The sequence below is a fragment of the Pelophylax lessonae genome (assembly GCF_965119305.1).
Source record: "Pelophylax lessonae genome assembly, chromosome: 4".
In the NCBI taxonomy this organism is placed as follows: Eukaryota; Metazoa; Chordata; class Amphibia; order Anura; family Ranidae; genus Pelophylax; species Pelophylax lessonae.
This window is the reverse complement of record NC_138771.1, coordinates 359500408-359515554: the sequence shown is the minus strand read 5'-3', so window position 1 is coordinate 359515554 and position 15147 is coordinate 359500408. Positions and strand designations below refer to the sequence as shown.

The following is a 15147-nucleotide window of genomic DNA, read 5'->3' as shown; positions in this document are numbered from 1 at the left end:
GATCTGAAAAAAAAAATAATTGTTGCTCTACATAAAGATGACCTAGGCTATAAGAAGATTGCCAAGATCCTGAAACTGAGCTGCAGAACGATTGCCAAGATCATACAGAGGTTTAACAGGACAGGTTCCACTTTAGAACAGGCCTTGCCATGGTCAACCAAAGAAGTTGAGTGCACATGCTCCGTGTCATATCCAGAGGTTGTCTTTGGGAAATAAATGTATGAGTGCTGCTAGCATTTCTGCAGAGGTTGAAGGGGTGGCGGGGGGGTCAGCCTGTCAGTGCTCAGACCATACGCCGCACACTGCATCAAATCGGTCTGCATTGCTGTCGTCTCAGAAAGAAGCCTCTTCTAAAGATGATACACAAGAAAGCCCGCAAACAGTTTGCTTAAGACAGGCAGACTAAGAACATGGATTACTGGTACCATGCCCAGTGGTCTGATGAGACCAAGATAAACTTATTTGGTTCAGATGGTGTCAAGCGTGTGTGGGGTCAACCGGGTGAGGAGTACAAAGACAAGTGTGTCTTGCCTACAGTCAAGCATGTTGGTGGGAGTGTCATGGTCTGGGTCTGCATGAGTGTTGTCAGCACTGGGGAGCTACAGTTTATTGAGGGAACCATGAATGCCAACATGTACATGTGACATACTGAAGCAGAGCATGATCTCCTCCCTTCAGGGACTGGGCTGCATTCCAACATGATAATGATCCCAAACACACCTCCAAGACGACCACTGCCTTTCTAAAGAAGCTGAGGGTAGAGGTGATGGACTAGCCAAGCATGTTTCCAGACCTAAACCCTATTGAGCATCTGTGGGGCATCCTCAAACGGAAGGTGGAAGAGCGCAAGGTCTCCAACATCCACCAGCTCCGTGATGTCATCGTGGAGGAGTGGAAGAGGACTCCAGTGGCAACCTGTGAAGTTTTGGTGAACATCATGCCTAAGAGGGTTAAGGCAGTGGTAGAAAATAATGGTGGCCACATAAAATTTTGACACCTTGAAACCAAGTTGGACATTTTCACTTAGGGGTGTACTCACTTTTGTTGCCAGCGGTTTAGACATTAATGGCTGTGTGTTGAGTTATTGTTGCAAAGTGACATTTCTTCAGTGTTGTCGCATGAAAAGATATAATAAGATATTTACAAAAATGTGAGGGGTGTACTCACTTTTGTGAGATACTGTGTGTGTGTGTGTGTGTGTGTGTGTGTGTGTGTGTTGTGTGTGTGTGTGTTGTTATATATTACACATACATACACACTGCTCAAAAAAGATTAATGGAGCAATTTTTAATCAGAGCATAGCGTCCAGTAAATTGAACTCCTCAGATATTGATCTGGTCAGTTAAGTAGCAGAGGGGGTTGTTAACCAGTTTTAACTGCTTTAGTGTTAATGAAATTAACAGATGCTATACATTGGCAGCAATGAGACGACCTCAAAAACAGGAATTGTTTTACAGGTGGAGGCCACTGACATTTTTTTTTTTTTCCCTAGTCCTCTTTTCGGACGGTTTTAACTAGTTTTGCATTTGGTTAGTGTCACTACTGGTAGCATGAGGTGACACCTGGACCCTATAGGTTGCACAGCCAGTCCAACCCCTCTAGGGTGGCACCTCCATACGAGCCATTGCCAGAAGGTTTGCTGTGTCTTCCACTACAGTCTCAAGAGCATGGAGGAGAATCCAGGAGACAGGCAGTTACTCTAGGAGAGCTGGAGCTTTGTGCACTGCCAGAGCCCTACAAAATTACCTCCAGCAGGCCACTGGGCTGAATATCTGTGACCAAACAATCAGAAATAGACTTCATGAGGTTGGCCTGAGGGCCCCACGTCCTCTAGTGGGCCCTGTGTTCACTGCCCGGCATCGTCAAGCTCAATTGACATTTGCCATTAAACACCAGAATTGGCAAGTCCGCCACTGGCGCCCTCTGCTTTTCACAGATGAATGCAGGTTCACCCTGAGCACATGTGACAGACTTAAAAGGGTTTGGAAAAGCCGTAGAGAATGTTATTCTGCCTTTAACATAGTTCAGCATGACCAGTTTGGTGGTGGGTCAGTGATGGTCTGGGAAAGCCTATCCATAGAGGGATGAACAGACCTTCTACAGGCTAGACAATAGCACCCTGACTGCCATTAGTTTTAGGAATTAAATCCTTGGACCCATTGTCAGACCCTACGTTTGTGCATTGGGTCCTGGGTTCTTCCTGGTGCGCGACAATGCCTGGCCTCATGTGGTGAGAGTATGCAGCTAGTTCCTAGAGAATGAAGGAATTGATGCCATAGAATGGCCCCCACGCTCACCTGACCTAAATCCAAAATAAGACCTCTGGGACATTTATGTTTTGGTCCATCCGACGCCTCCTGGTTGAACCTCAGACTGTTCAGGAGCTCAGGGATGCCCTGGTCCAGATCTGGGAGGAAATACCTCAGGACACTATCAGTCATCTCATTAGGAGCATGCCCCGACATTGTCAGGCACAAGGTCACGGGATGCTCTGGCAGACACCACAGATGCTCTGGTGGCCTATGGGGCCCGTATCGTCTGATCTATGCATTCCCTCCTCTCAAGCTTCTGCCGTGACTTTTGGCAAGATCGAGGCCAAAGGGATTCCAGTCATTCTAGTGGCCCTGGACTGGCCCTCGGCATGCTGACCTGGTCACCGACGTCCCTTGGAGACTGCCTCTTAGGGAGGATCTGCTGTCCCAAGGGCTGATCTTCCATCCTGCTTTACAGTCACTGGCTTTGAAGGCCTGGCTGTTGAAAGCCAGGTGCTGAAGGATAGAGGTTTGCCTGGGTTGGTGACTCTGACACTGCTGAAGGTTAGGAAGTCTACCTCTAGGAAGATCTATCATCGTACGTGGAAAGCATATATTTAGTGGTCGAAGACGTTCGGTGTTCACCCTCGTTCTTTTTCGGAGGTTCGGCTTTTGACCTTCCTTCAACGAGGTGTTGAGCAGAAATTGGCCATGAGTACCATCAAGGGCCAGGTGTCCCCCTTGGAAGTCTTCTTTCAGTGACCCCTGGCCACACACTCCCTGGTGCGTACTTTTATTCAAGGGGTGTCCTACTCCTGTAGGGTATTCTGAATAATGGAGAACTGTGTCCATCAATGATGAACTCAGAGAAATGGATTTTACGGTAAGTAAAAAAACTATATATATAATATATATATATATATATCTTCTTCTTTTTTTTTTTTTTTTTTTTTGCTTTTGAAAAGAGAAGGGATGGGTAAGTCCTTTTTTTGAGTGTTGGTCTTCTCAACAAGACCTCAGACCACATTCAAAACCTGAACTTCTAGCTCTTATGTAATCGCAGGTGAAAGGGATAAGAATTCATCCATCACAAATGTGTTACAATGATAGAACACCTACAAAAATATTTTATTGGCTGCATGCTTTTCAGCAATATGGAGGGTCCTGTTTGAGAGAACCAGCCATGATCGGGCATTCTTATTGAATGCTTAAAGCTGACCTTGCGCTTAAACGCAAGGTCCACTTTCACCATATTACCAAAAGTATTGGGAACACCTGCCTTTACACGCACATGAACTTTAATAGCATCCCAGGCTTAGTCCGTAGAGTTCAGTATTGAGTTGGCCCACTCTTTGCAGCTATAACAGCATCAACTCTTCTGGGAAGGTTGTCCACAAGGTTTAGGAGTGTCTATTGGAATGTTTGACCATTCTTCCAGAAGCGTATTTGTGAGGTCAGGCACTGCTATTGGATGAGAAGGCCTAGCTCACAGTCTCCGCTCTGATTCACCCCAAAAGCGATAATTGGTTTGAGGTCAGAACTCTGTGCAGGCCAGTCAAATTCCTCTACCCCAAACCCCCTGATCCATGTCCTTTATGGACCTTTCTTTGTGCACTGGTCCAAATAATTTGGTGGAGGGGTGATTACGGTGTGGGGTTGTTTTTTAGGGGTTGGGCTTGGCCCCTTAGGTTTAGTGTAGGGAACTCTTAAGGTATCAGCATACAAAGAGATATTTTGGACAATTTCATGCTTTCAACTTTGTAGGAACAGTTTGGGGATGGCCCCTTCCTGTCCCAACATGACTGTGCACCAGTTCTCTCGTGATCCATAAAAGCTTATCCGTGACCAGTGTTGAATTTCGAGAGAGAGAGCGTCTACGAGTGATCTGCCGTCTTCTGTTACCTTTCCTCACAGTGTGGCTGTGTCTGCACTGATTTAACATGCACATTTATCGAAGGAACCCCCATTGAAGTCTTTTGAGCCAAAATGTGTGATTCTGTCCAGAAGAGGCTTATGTACTTTTTTTGACAAGGCGCTTAAAGCAACATTAAACTTTGAAGTGGCGCTGTTGAATATATTTAAAAAAAAAAAAAAACCCTTTTGTCAAGTGTTAAAGTGCTTCTGTTGAAGTTTGAAATCTCACTTCAAAACGCTCAGGTGTGAATTGGGGCCTAACACAACACACAGGTGCCAATAAATTGTTAATGGCACCCCAAATGCAGATTGGAAATGCAGGGTGCTTGCATGCACCAGATTGCATGGTACTGCCTTACCATGCAATTTGGTGCCGCATGTTTTTAAAAAGAACTGCATACACTACTTTTTGTGCGATCTAATGAGATTTCAGCCAATTCAAATGAATGGGTTGAAACTCACAGTGCAGGGTGTGATGATAATGTGGACTGGGCACCCCCAAAGGGCTGTGTGTCAGCCATGACATTTTTAAATGAAAGAGAGCAGCAGTGACCCCCCCCCCCCCCCCCCACAGCCTTCCTCTGGAGGATGTGGCTACATTAGGACTTTATCGTTATATCATTAAACTTTTAGCTGTGTTCCAAACACCCTTAGTACTTTGATACTGCCCCTGCTGGGAGAAGACCATTGCTGATTTTCCCTCTTGGCACTACCTGTGTTTGATAGGGGAATTTTGCAAATTTCTTTCCCGCAACCCATGGTTGCGGAAAAAAATTCACACCGTGTATGGCCTGCCTAACGGATATCCTGCTTTGCTATTGATATAAGATTACAAAATGAGGTTGAAGGATTGTAAGAGGTGCATGAAAGTCAGCCAGCCCCCAGTCTGATCAATCCTTTAACCTCATTTTGTTTTTTGTTATAGGGATGGAGACGCCGGGCAACACCAGCTTGGGTCTCATTTAAAGTCCCACCTAGTCCAATATGTTTAAGCAACCAGGGATGGAGACGCCTTGCTTACGGCTTGGTGCCTCATATAAAGTCCCACCGTGCGATTTTCGTGCGTTTTTGGTGGATGCAGTTTTGATTTGACCTTATTTTTCCATATACAGGGATGGAGACCAATAGCATGTCCTGCTTGTCTCACATAAAGTCCCAAAGAGGAAATTGGGGATTTTAAAGGCAGTGTGCTTTACAGGCCATGCCCCATACATAAAATCCCTTCCTATCTATATACTGCATCCACCAAGGGGATGGAGGTGTAATGCTTTTCAGCTGGTCTCTTCCAGTTTGCACCATGGTTATAACCTAATTATTTGAGTCTTTGAGACAACAGCCAGTCGTGGATGAGGGTGGGTTGGGGGAGGTTGGGCTGTCTCCCTCTCACCTGTTCCCCGATCCACCCATTAGCGGCCATGTGCCTCCAGTGTGAGGACACTAAATTAAGAGTGTAGGACTGCAGATTTAACAGGGTGCCGTGAAGTGGCTCTGCAGCTTTCACATGCGTTTGCAAATGTGTGTCAACTAAACCCCTGTTCTTTGTACCAAGAGACAGGTTTATTTGGTTGGTGACAGACTGGAGGGTGAGTACATCAGACTGGGGGCTGGCTGACTTTCATGCACCTCTTACAATCCTTCAACCTCATTTTGTTTTTTGTTATAGGGATGGAGACGCCAGGCAACACCAGTTTGGGTCTCATTTAAAGTCTCACCTAGTCCAATATGTTTAATTGATATCAGATTTATCACCTGTTGAAAATAACTTGGTTAGAGCATTTTGAGCGAAGGAAAGGTAGAACTCCTATCCCTGTGCTGCTTTCATGTTGCCTGATTGCAGGATAGAGGCAGGGAAGCATCCATGCTGCAGTGGCGAACTGAAATAGAGAATGAGGGTACCAACCTGGATTTATTGTCTGTAAAGGATTTGCATATCCTAGGAATAAATGGACAAAATTACAAATGGTTTGGAAGGTAAAACCGCTTCAGAGTAAAGGCCCGTACACAGGATAAGAATATCGGGTAAAATTTTGTCCGACGAACGATCTGCCGATTTTCGGATCGTTAGTGTAATGCTTTTGACAGCTGATTACAAAGTTTTGGATGACAAAAACTGGATGTGCAGGCTATAAAATCTTTTCTCGCACATGAACAAAACATCAGATTTTCGTTTTAATTAGTACAGTTTTCGTCCAAAAAAAATAAAGTATGAAAGTAACCTCTTCACTTTCCATATGAGACTAGCATGCAACAAAAAAACTAAAGAAAATGTGTCCAATAATTTGATCGTGTGTTCAAGGCTTAAGGTGTGTGTGTGTGTGTGTATGTGTATATATACATACATATAATGTGTGTGTATATATATATATATATATATATATATATATTATATATGTGTACAGTGTGTGTGTGTGTGTGTGTGTGTGTATATATACATACATATAATGTGTGTGTATATATATATATATATATATATATATATATATATATATATATATATATATATATATATATATATATATATATATATATATAATATATTCTTCTTTTTTTTTTTTTTTTTTTAACTTTTAATATCTAAATACTACCTTTTGGAGAATGTAAATACATGATTTTTCTCTTCCGAATTGTAGACAAAAAATCCCTTTGTTTTTGCTTCAGGTCAAATGACGGACTTGATATACAAAGAAAGAGATCTTGTACAGTCTCTGAAAGAGTACATTAGAGAGGAAGAAGAACGACTGGAAAAAATCAAAAGGTAAAAAAAAGAATGCAGTTACTGTTCCTAGCCATACTTTCTGCTAACTGTGCTGATATTGTTTCATCTGCTTTTGAAGAGCACCTGTCATCAAGTGCCGTATTGTGCACTGGTGTTTTGCATTTTGCTGATTTTAGGTAAAAATTCAAGAATACCCAGCTGAGACCAAGAAAGATGGTTCATGCTGTGCACAGTCTGACAACAGTAAATGGATATTCCTCCTGATTACGAAGCAGCCATTTCAGTATTTTGGAATAATGGTAGCTCTTTATAACCCCTCTCATTTGGTTTATCCTTTTGCATGTGTTTTTGTTGGGTTTGATCCCTGTGAATCGTGCTTCTGTTTTTAGTTCCAGAAATGTAATTTTCACCTGTGCATAGATTTTTTTTTTTTTTTTGCGGCCCATACAGCTGAGTTGTTTTAAAATATAAAATAACTTCTCCATGGTAAAATCACAGACCTAGAAACCACAGTTAGTGACTTCTTTAATTTTAGAGCCTCAGTAGAAGTTCCTGTTTAGAGTGCCATGCCTTGCCCTCTGGTTACTTTCACATTGGATACTTGTGGGTACCCATGAATTACTTGACAGCAGGTAACAGGCATCTATGTCCCTCATTTGTTGTGTTCCACTGAGGGTGCTGGTCAGGCTAGTCCACCCCGACTCTATGTAATCTATAGAACAAATGTAATCCATAGAACAAATAAAGAAAATCTCACCACCGCACACCATACAAGCCCAACGTGCAATAGGTGATAATAGCCTCAGCCAAACTCCATCCAGGCCATGCCCCAACATGTTTCGCCTCACCTTACGGTACCTCCATGACTAAGCCCCATGGGTGGGATGAAACATGTTGGGGGATATGACCTGGACGGAGTTAGGCTGAGGCTGCTATCGCTTATTACGCACTGAGGTGCGGTGGCTGATATTTTTCTTTATTTGTTCTGCCACTACCAAAGAGACTAAATAAAGCATATTATCTGTTTATGAATTGAGCCTTAAAGTAGAACGGGACTCCAAGACAACAAAAAAAGGCAAAGTCTATTCTGCATAAAAAAAAATGTTTTCCTCTAGCTCCAATACGTTTTATTCTGTGCAGAGTATCTGCGGGGCATGCATAGTGCAGTGTAAGCTCTCCTCTCCCTTTCGGCATTTGTAAGATGGATCCAGATGCCAGAACATTAACTCCAGTGCAGAAGTTACATCAGCCCTTGCTGCTCAATGGCAGAGGAAGAAGCTTCTGGAGGAAGAGTGGCCAAAGATTTCAGTTGCATTAATGAGGGGAAGGGCACACTGTAATAGTGATAATGTTAGGCTTTAAAACTGGCCATACCTGAATGGAAATTTGTCTGGTTCAGCAGGAACTGGCTGAATTTCGATCCATGTTTGGCTGTTCCCCTTTTGAGAGGAGTTGATCCAGTACTCAACTCTTCCCAAACAGGACAGTCGGTAAATGTCTGCTTGAGTAGCGCTTGCAGCCAATCAGCTACAGTGCTGATCACTGTATTCTGGCAATGGAGGAGTCCCATAGCCAGGATATAATAGCACAGCTGGAGGATTCCCCAATCCACCTCAAATGTGTGGGTGGGAAAAACAGTTCTCTCCTTTTTTTTTTTTTTTTTTTTTTTTTTGGATCAGCCAGCTAGCCTTCCATCTATAGCCATGATAACAATTTGTGAATTGAGCATAATGAGTATGAATGGTTCACCCACACGTTGCATATATACAGAATAACGCTTTATTTTATGTGTTCAATTTTTGTTGTTTACAGCTGGGCTTCCCAAATAGAAGATTTGACAAGCAAATCCTCTCTTGATCCAGAGGGGTTTCTAGCTCATCCTGTGAATGCCTACAAACTTGTGAAGAGGCTTAATACAGGTTGGCTTTCTCTGGAGAACTTAGTGCTTCAAGATTCAACTAAAGGTAACTCATTAAATATGGCTGTATAACATTTTACTTCAATTGTTGTAGGGAACTTATGTTCAGATGTCGTCATAAAAAAAAAAAACAGTCTTGAAGTAATAAAGATTATCAGAAAGCGTCAAATTCGCTTTTTTTTTGGAGAAAATGTTGCGCTAGGCTAGGTACAGTTGGAAAGACCACATGATCACTGCTGAAGAAGGGGATCTTCCAGTTTGGACTGTGATTCTTCTCTTCAGTAGAGATCATGTATTTGAGAACCCAGAGTTTCACATTTGGGCTGTATCATCTACAATCGGGTTTCCTGACCATGGCCACAAGAGCGTACCACATGCATGGAGTGTAAATAGCTGGTGTAAGAGAGCCACAAATACAGCGTACAGTCTCCCATTGCAATGAGTGGCTGAATGCTGCTATATGCTTGTGTAAACATGCAAATGGGTTTACAACCCTGGACGCAGATAGTCTACACCAGCTCTTTACGCTGTTTGCATAAAGCATGTGCATAAAGCCTAAGGCCTCTTTTAGATGGGGTGGGCTCTGTCCAGCAGATCTGCCTGCTCAGCAGGGAATCTCTCCGCTGATCCCCTCTGAGCAGGCAGATGACAGGTTGATGCCCGCTGTTCCCTATGGGGCAGTCGGATGTAATCGGACTGACTGTCTATTTCTATCTGACTGTCGTCCGATCCGCCGGATGGATGGGGACCCCATTGTCTAGGTATTTTTTAAAGGAAATTTCAGAGAATAGGTTGCTGACCACATCCTAAAAAATGCTAGCTTCTTGACTTTGTGTGGCCTCAGTACTATAAAGTAGAAGTTCACTTTTAATAAAAAAAATAATAAATGCATTTTTTTGCAGGTAAAACAATGTGCATGTATTATTATTATTTATTTTTTTATTTTTTTGGAGCCTGTAAAGCATTGCACCAGCAATCAGTAGATCACTGTTGCCATGCAGGTCTCCAGCAAATCTGCCAGTGTATCTGCTTGCCTGTACATCCTGTAGTATCAAGCAGATGCAATCTGATAGGAAGAGAAAATGAACTACCACGCTGCAAAGACTGCTGGATCTTGTAGTTTTCCATTCACAGAACATTGTGAATGATTGACGCAGCTTGGCCAGGTTTTCTTTAAATTGTGACAGCTAGCGGTGGGTGGAGAAGAACCCTGCTAGCTGTCAGATCGGAAAGGTGTGTGTGTGTGTGTGTGTGTGTGTGGGGGGGGGGGGGGGGGGGAACGGTGCATTATGCGGTTCGTAAAATGTTACCTGAATATGGGTGTTACGAAAGTTGTACTTATCCTTTAAGTCACTGACCCAAAACAAATATAAAGAAATATAAAAAGATTAACCTTCCTAGCGGTATTCCCGAGTGTGGCTCGGGGTTAAATTTCAGTGCCAAAAGCGGTAACCCCGAGCCACACTCGGGGTACAGCTAGGAAGATCACTGGATCCTGTGAGAGAGGGTACTCACCTTGTCCCCGGGATCCAGTGATGTATCCCGGCGGTGTGCAGCGGTGGGTCTTCCTCCCGATGCTCTCTGTGCCCCGACTTCCGTCTCCTGCGACGTGACGCTCGCAGGGGGGGGTGGAACCGGCGGCAAATTCAAAAAGTAAAACACACCAAACACACTGATACATTGCAAAATAAAATAAATTCACATTAGTTCGCCCCCCAGTGCCCTTTCCTGCAGTTTTACTGTACTAATATATATATATATATATATATATATATATATATATATATATATATATATATATATGTATATGTATATACTTTAACTTATTTATAGTTATTTATTATATTATAATTTATGATTTTGTGTTTCAAACTTTATCATACCCGAGATGTTATAAAGAAGAACGCACAGTAAAAAAAAAATACTATGTAAATAGTTGGTTTGGGCTGCTCATTCTTAAGAATTACATGCAAAATAATGGTACCGCTTTCAGCACCTAAAATCAGAAAGAATCGTACCGCCAGGGAGGATGTAAGTGGTTGTAAAGGTTAAAAGGTTTTTTCCTTAGTGCATTCTCTGCATTAAGGTATAAAACCTTTCCTGTGTAGCTCCACCCCCAAATACTTAACAGAGTCCGTATTTGATCCAGCACTGTGCCTGAGAGCAGCATCGCTGCTCCTTCTCTCTCCTCATTGGCTCCCGCTGCTGTTGTACAGAGAGTGGGGTCAAGGCCAAGCCGCACTGCATGTCTATGGGCACACAGCCGACTCGGGGGCGAGCCCCCACATCTGACCCCATAGCAACCGCTTGTTATGGGGGCAGACCTTGCAGAGGAGGAACAGAGCGTGCTGGCGGTGAGTAGAGGAGGATGGGGACTGCTCTGTGCAAACCAACTATTTTAGGAGGATTAGTCAACAGTGGCAGCCTGTATATTTCTCTGATCATGGGTTTTCTTGACTTTTCTGCTGTTCACTTCTCCTTTAGGATCACCTTAAATAATCACACCGACAAAAAAATTCTTTCGACTGGGTTGATACTTTAATTGTGTATCGGCCACAGCTTGACAACTGTAAATTGAACAATCAAACCTGTAAACATATATAGCCAACACCAGATCCCTTAACAGTGCTGAGTGGCGTATCTCAACTTTTCTTGCCTATTAGGAGCCAATTCAGCCCCCAGCCGTCCAAGTTAGGCTCAGGGGCTTACTAACGGCTTCCTGCTCCCCATTCTACTGACTCCTTCAGCCACCTGCCACCTCAGCCAACAAAAGGAATAACCCCCAGCTGTGACAATAAAATTTATGTAGCAACAAACATACATTAAACTAACAGTAAATATTGCAACCAGGATTTAACTACAACAGCATCCAATAACACAACGGATACAACACAAAGCCCAAGTCGTGTTTTATTTTTTATTTTGCATTATTTGTTAATTTATTTTTTTTTAAAATAAAAGTTCAGCAACAAAGGGCGGGAGGGCCCTCGTTGCTCGTGAAAATAGTACAGACTAAGGAACCAGTAAGTCACGTGACTTGCAGTGACACAAAAGTCTCCTCCTTTTTTTCCCCACCAATAACCTGCCACCAAATTTACACCACCTCATCCACCAAACCCACCCCATTGTCATTCCTTAACCGTTTTTACGCCATTGTGCCAACCCAAAGGAACTGTCTCCAGTCATGATGCCTGCTGTGTTTTATAACACAGGGCATTGCTTTTATTTCATCCTGGAATTAAACAGTCAGTAATTGAATTGTTTGGCCTTTAAACATGTGTGAAAACTGTATTTGGATGGCTTAGACAGAACTTTCCAGTAATATAAATGAGTCTCCTGGGGTTTTGTACTATACAGGCTATGCATGTTTCATCTATTGTTGGCTGACATTGCATGTAGTTTTTTTTTTTTTTATTTAGTTAGGTACTGATGACTTTCACATGAGCATGTTTTCCTTGCAGCCTCGGCTTGTTTTCAAGTAACGAAGTATTGTAACCCGCCAAGACATTGCACATGTTCTTTTGTAGACTTGGCTGGAAACTTTGCTGCTCTGCCATTCCTTACCACAAGAATAATTCCTGACCTTCTCATCCTAGTTTTATAATCTGCTGCTAGTGTAATGAAAGTTAATTTCCTAAACAGGGAACAGGGCAACCGATTCCAATGCAACATTATTGGATCCCTGCTTAGTTTTGACCCTATTTACAGACTGAAAATTGTACTGCTTTACTGTTTCAGCCCTTAAATCAGCATAAAAGCATAAAGCAAACTGAAAATATCCACTTAAAGTACAAATGTTAAAAGGAACTTGCAACGGCTCCTCTTGAGTCCTTTAACCACTTAAGCCCCGGAGGATTTGGCTGCTCAAAGACCAGGGCCTATTTTGCGATTCGGCACTGCGTGAATTTAACGGACAATTGCACGATCGTGCGACGCTGTACTGAAATGAAATTGACGTCCTTTTTTCCCACAAACAGAGCTTTCTTTTGGTGGTATTTAATCACCTGTGCGATTTTTACTTTTTGCACTATAAACAAAAAAGAGCGACAATTTTGAAAAAATAACAATTATTTTCACATTTTTTCACGTTTTTTTTTTTTATATGAAATTCCCCCCCAAAAAAATGTAAAAATCGAAATTTTTTAACATTTCAGGCCAATTTTGTTAGCTGCTACATATCATTTTAATGTTTTTTTTTTTTAACTAGTAATGGTGGTGATCTGCGTGTTTTTTTTTTTTTGCGGGACTGCGACATTGCGGTGGACAGATCGGACCCTTGACTAAAATTTTTGACACTTTTGGGAGTACCAGTGAAATTACTACAGTAATCAGTGCTATACATATGCACTGTTACTGTAAAAATGACACTGGCAGGGAAGGGGTTAACTTTATTAGTGATTAGTGGGTTAAATGTATCCTTAGGGGCGTGATTCTAATTGTCCGGGGGCGTGGCTTGTGATGTAACCACAGAGACATGCGATCCTAGATAGCAGTTAGATCAGGGAGAATGACAGGCGGGTTTGTTTACATCAGCTGTCTGCCTTTCTCCCTCACCAGTGGGAGATTGCGAGTGACCGGCGGACATTGGAGCCGACGGTCACTCGCACGGGGATGTCGGGGAACGAGCGGGGGCGGTACGTGCCTCAGGCGGCGCGCGCTCGCCCCCTAGATGCTCTTGGGCGAGCGACGTAGCCCTACGTCGGTTTGCCCAGGAGAGCCAGACTGCCGCAGTAAATAGTCGTGCGGCGGTCGGCAAGTGGTTAAAAAAACAAAAAAAATCAACTGATTTTTGGACTTCTAATACAGCCTGGCAATTACTGCTCTCTTTTGGATTGTCTGTCTCTAACTGATAACTCATAAAGCGCTCTATAAACTGCTAATATGAGCACACTAGGGCACTGCCTACTACCTGTTATATTAAACATTAATATGCAGTTGTCCTTATTTAGCAGGCTATGTATTTTATTATAGTATATATTTCTCTAGCGCTCATTGACAGACGTAGTCCTCGGTGATACACCACCTTCGGGTTATGTTGCCTCCACAGGAGCAGGACTAGACAGGAAATTAAAAAGCTCTGGCCACACCCTAGGGGCAGTCCCAGAGGGTATATCCTCTCTCTCTCTGCCTCAGCAAATCAGTTATTTTCTGTCTAGTTAGGAGTAAGGACCTAGATACCTTGCTGGGATCTTAGGTCCTGGCAAGAATTTTTTTCTTAAAGGATTTTTTAGACAGCTTTTTTCTCCAGTGTTCCTGTGAGATCTTCAAGCAAGAAAGCTGAACTGGGCGACGGGCTGGATGTTGAGATCCGTTGGTCACCCCAGTTCAGCCTACGAGCGCGTGCAGGCCATAGCTCCGCGCTGGGTCGGCCGCGACAAAGTCCCATTAAAGGACTGAACCCGCGAGTTAAACGTCTCGCTGAAACGCCAAAGACCATGAGTCACGGCGTCCGTATCGGTCGACAGCCCTCCCGCCCCGGTGGAGAGGGGTACTGTCAGGAGTTGGTGCCCGCCTGGTTCCGGTATGGTGAGTAGTATGTTCCCCCTTTTTTCCCTGACGGGTTTTGTGGTGAACGCGGGCCCCTCTCTGTATGGTAAGAAAGAGTCCTTTCTATCCTATAACGTGTCACAGATCCTCCTACTTTGAGTGTGATTTTATGTGTGCAAAAAGCCAGGAGGCTTGGTTTGGGAGCTAACAATCTATTGTATACATGTTTAAAAGATGTAATCTGTGGCATTCTGGGAATCTTATGGGTTAAGTATAAGCTACCTACCAGTCAGAAGCCACGGACATGTAGACTGTCTTCCAAATCAGATCTTTTGATGGAACAGATCATACAAGGGCTACGGTTTATCTGTGACGCAGCCTTGGACACTACTCCCTTGTTAGGGCATGCATCTAAGTTAGCAGTGATCCTCAGACGTGTGCTGTGGTTAAAATGCTGGTCAGCTGACCTAGGTTCCAAAAAGACCTTGACCAATCTCCCTTTTCAGGGGAATCGTCTATTTGGGGCCAACCTAGATGAAATCATTAAGGATGCCACTGGGGGCAAGAGCACTTTTTTGCCACAGGCTGCAAAAGCTAAGGGACCTCGCAACAAGCGAGGACCTTTCTTTACCGCCCATAAAGGGCGCCCGGCTGGTACTCCCGGGAAAGGCAAGACTCCTCCAGGAGGGTTCAAGAAGGGCTGGTCGGACAAGCAGAGGACCAACTCAGCCAAACCCGAAGTAAAGGAGTACACAGCCTGAAGGTGCGCCCCCACCCGGTTTCAGGGTGGGGGGACGTTTTCACCGGTATTCAGGACATTAGATCGAGCATCAACCACTACTACCGGTGCGATTCTTCCC

General features: G+C 43.6%; 1 protein-coding gene across 2 annotated transcripts in view; it reads left to right on the top strand.

Moving 5' to 3' along the window:
- Positions 1-15147, top strand: part of P4HA2 (prolyl 4-hydroxylase subunit alpha 2) — a 151400-nt gene that overhangs the window by 5735 nt on the left and 130518 nt on the right. For both annotated transcript variants that reach the window (XM_082252775.1, XM_082252776.1), the window contains exons 2-3: positions 6825-6921; positions 8695-8846. In XM_082252775.1, coding sequence (XP_082108901.1) covers positions 6825-6921; positions 8695-8846 — 249 coding nt within the window. The remainder of the gene's footprint in view (positions 1-6824; positions 6922-8694; positions 8847-15147) is intronic.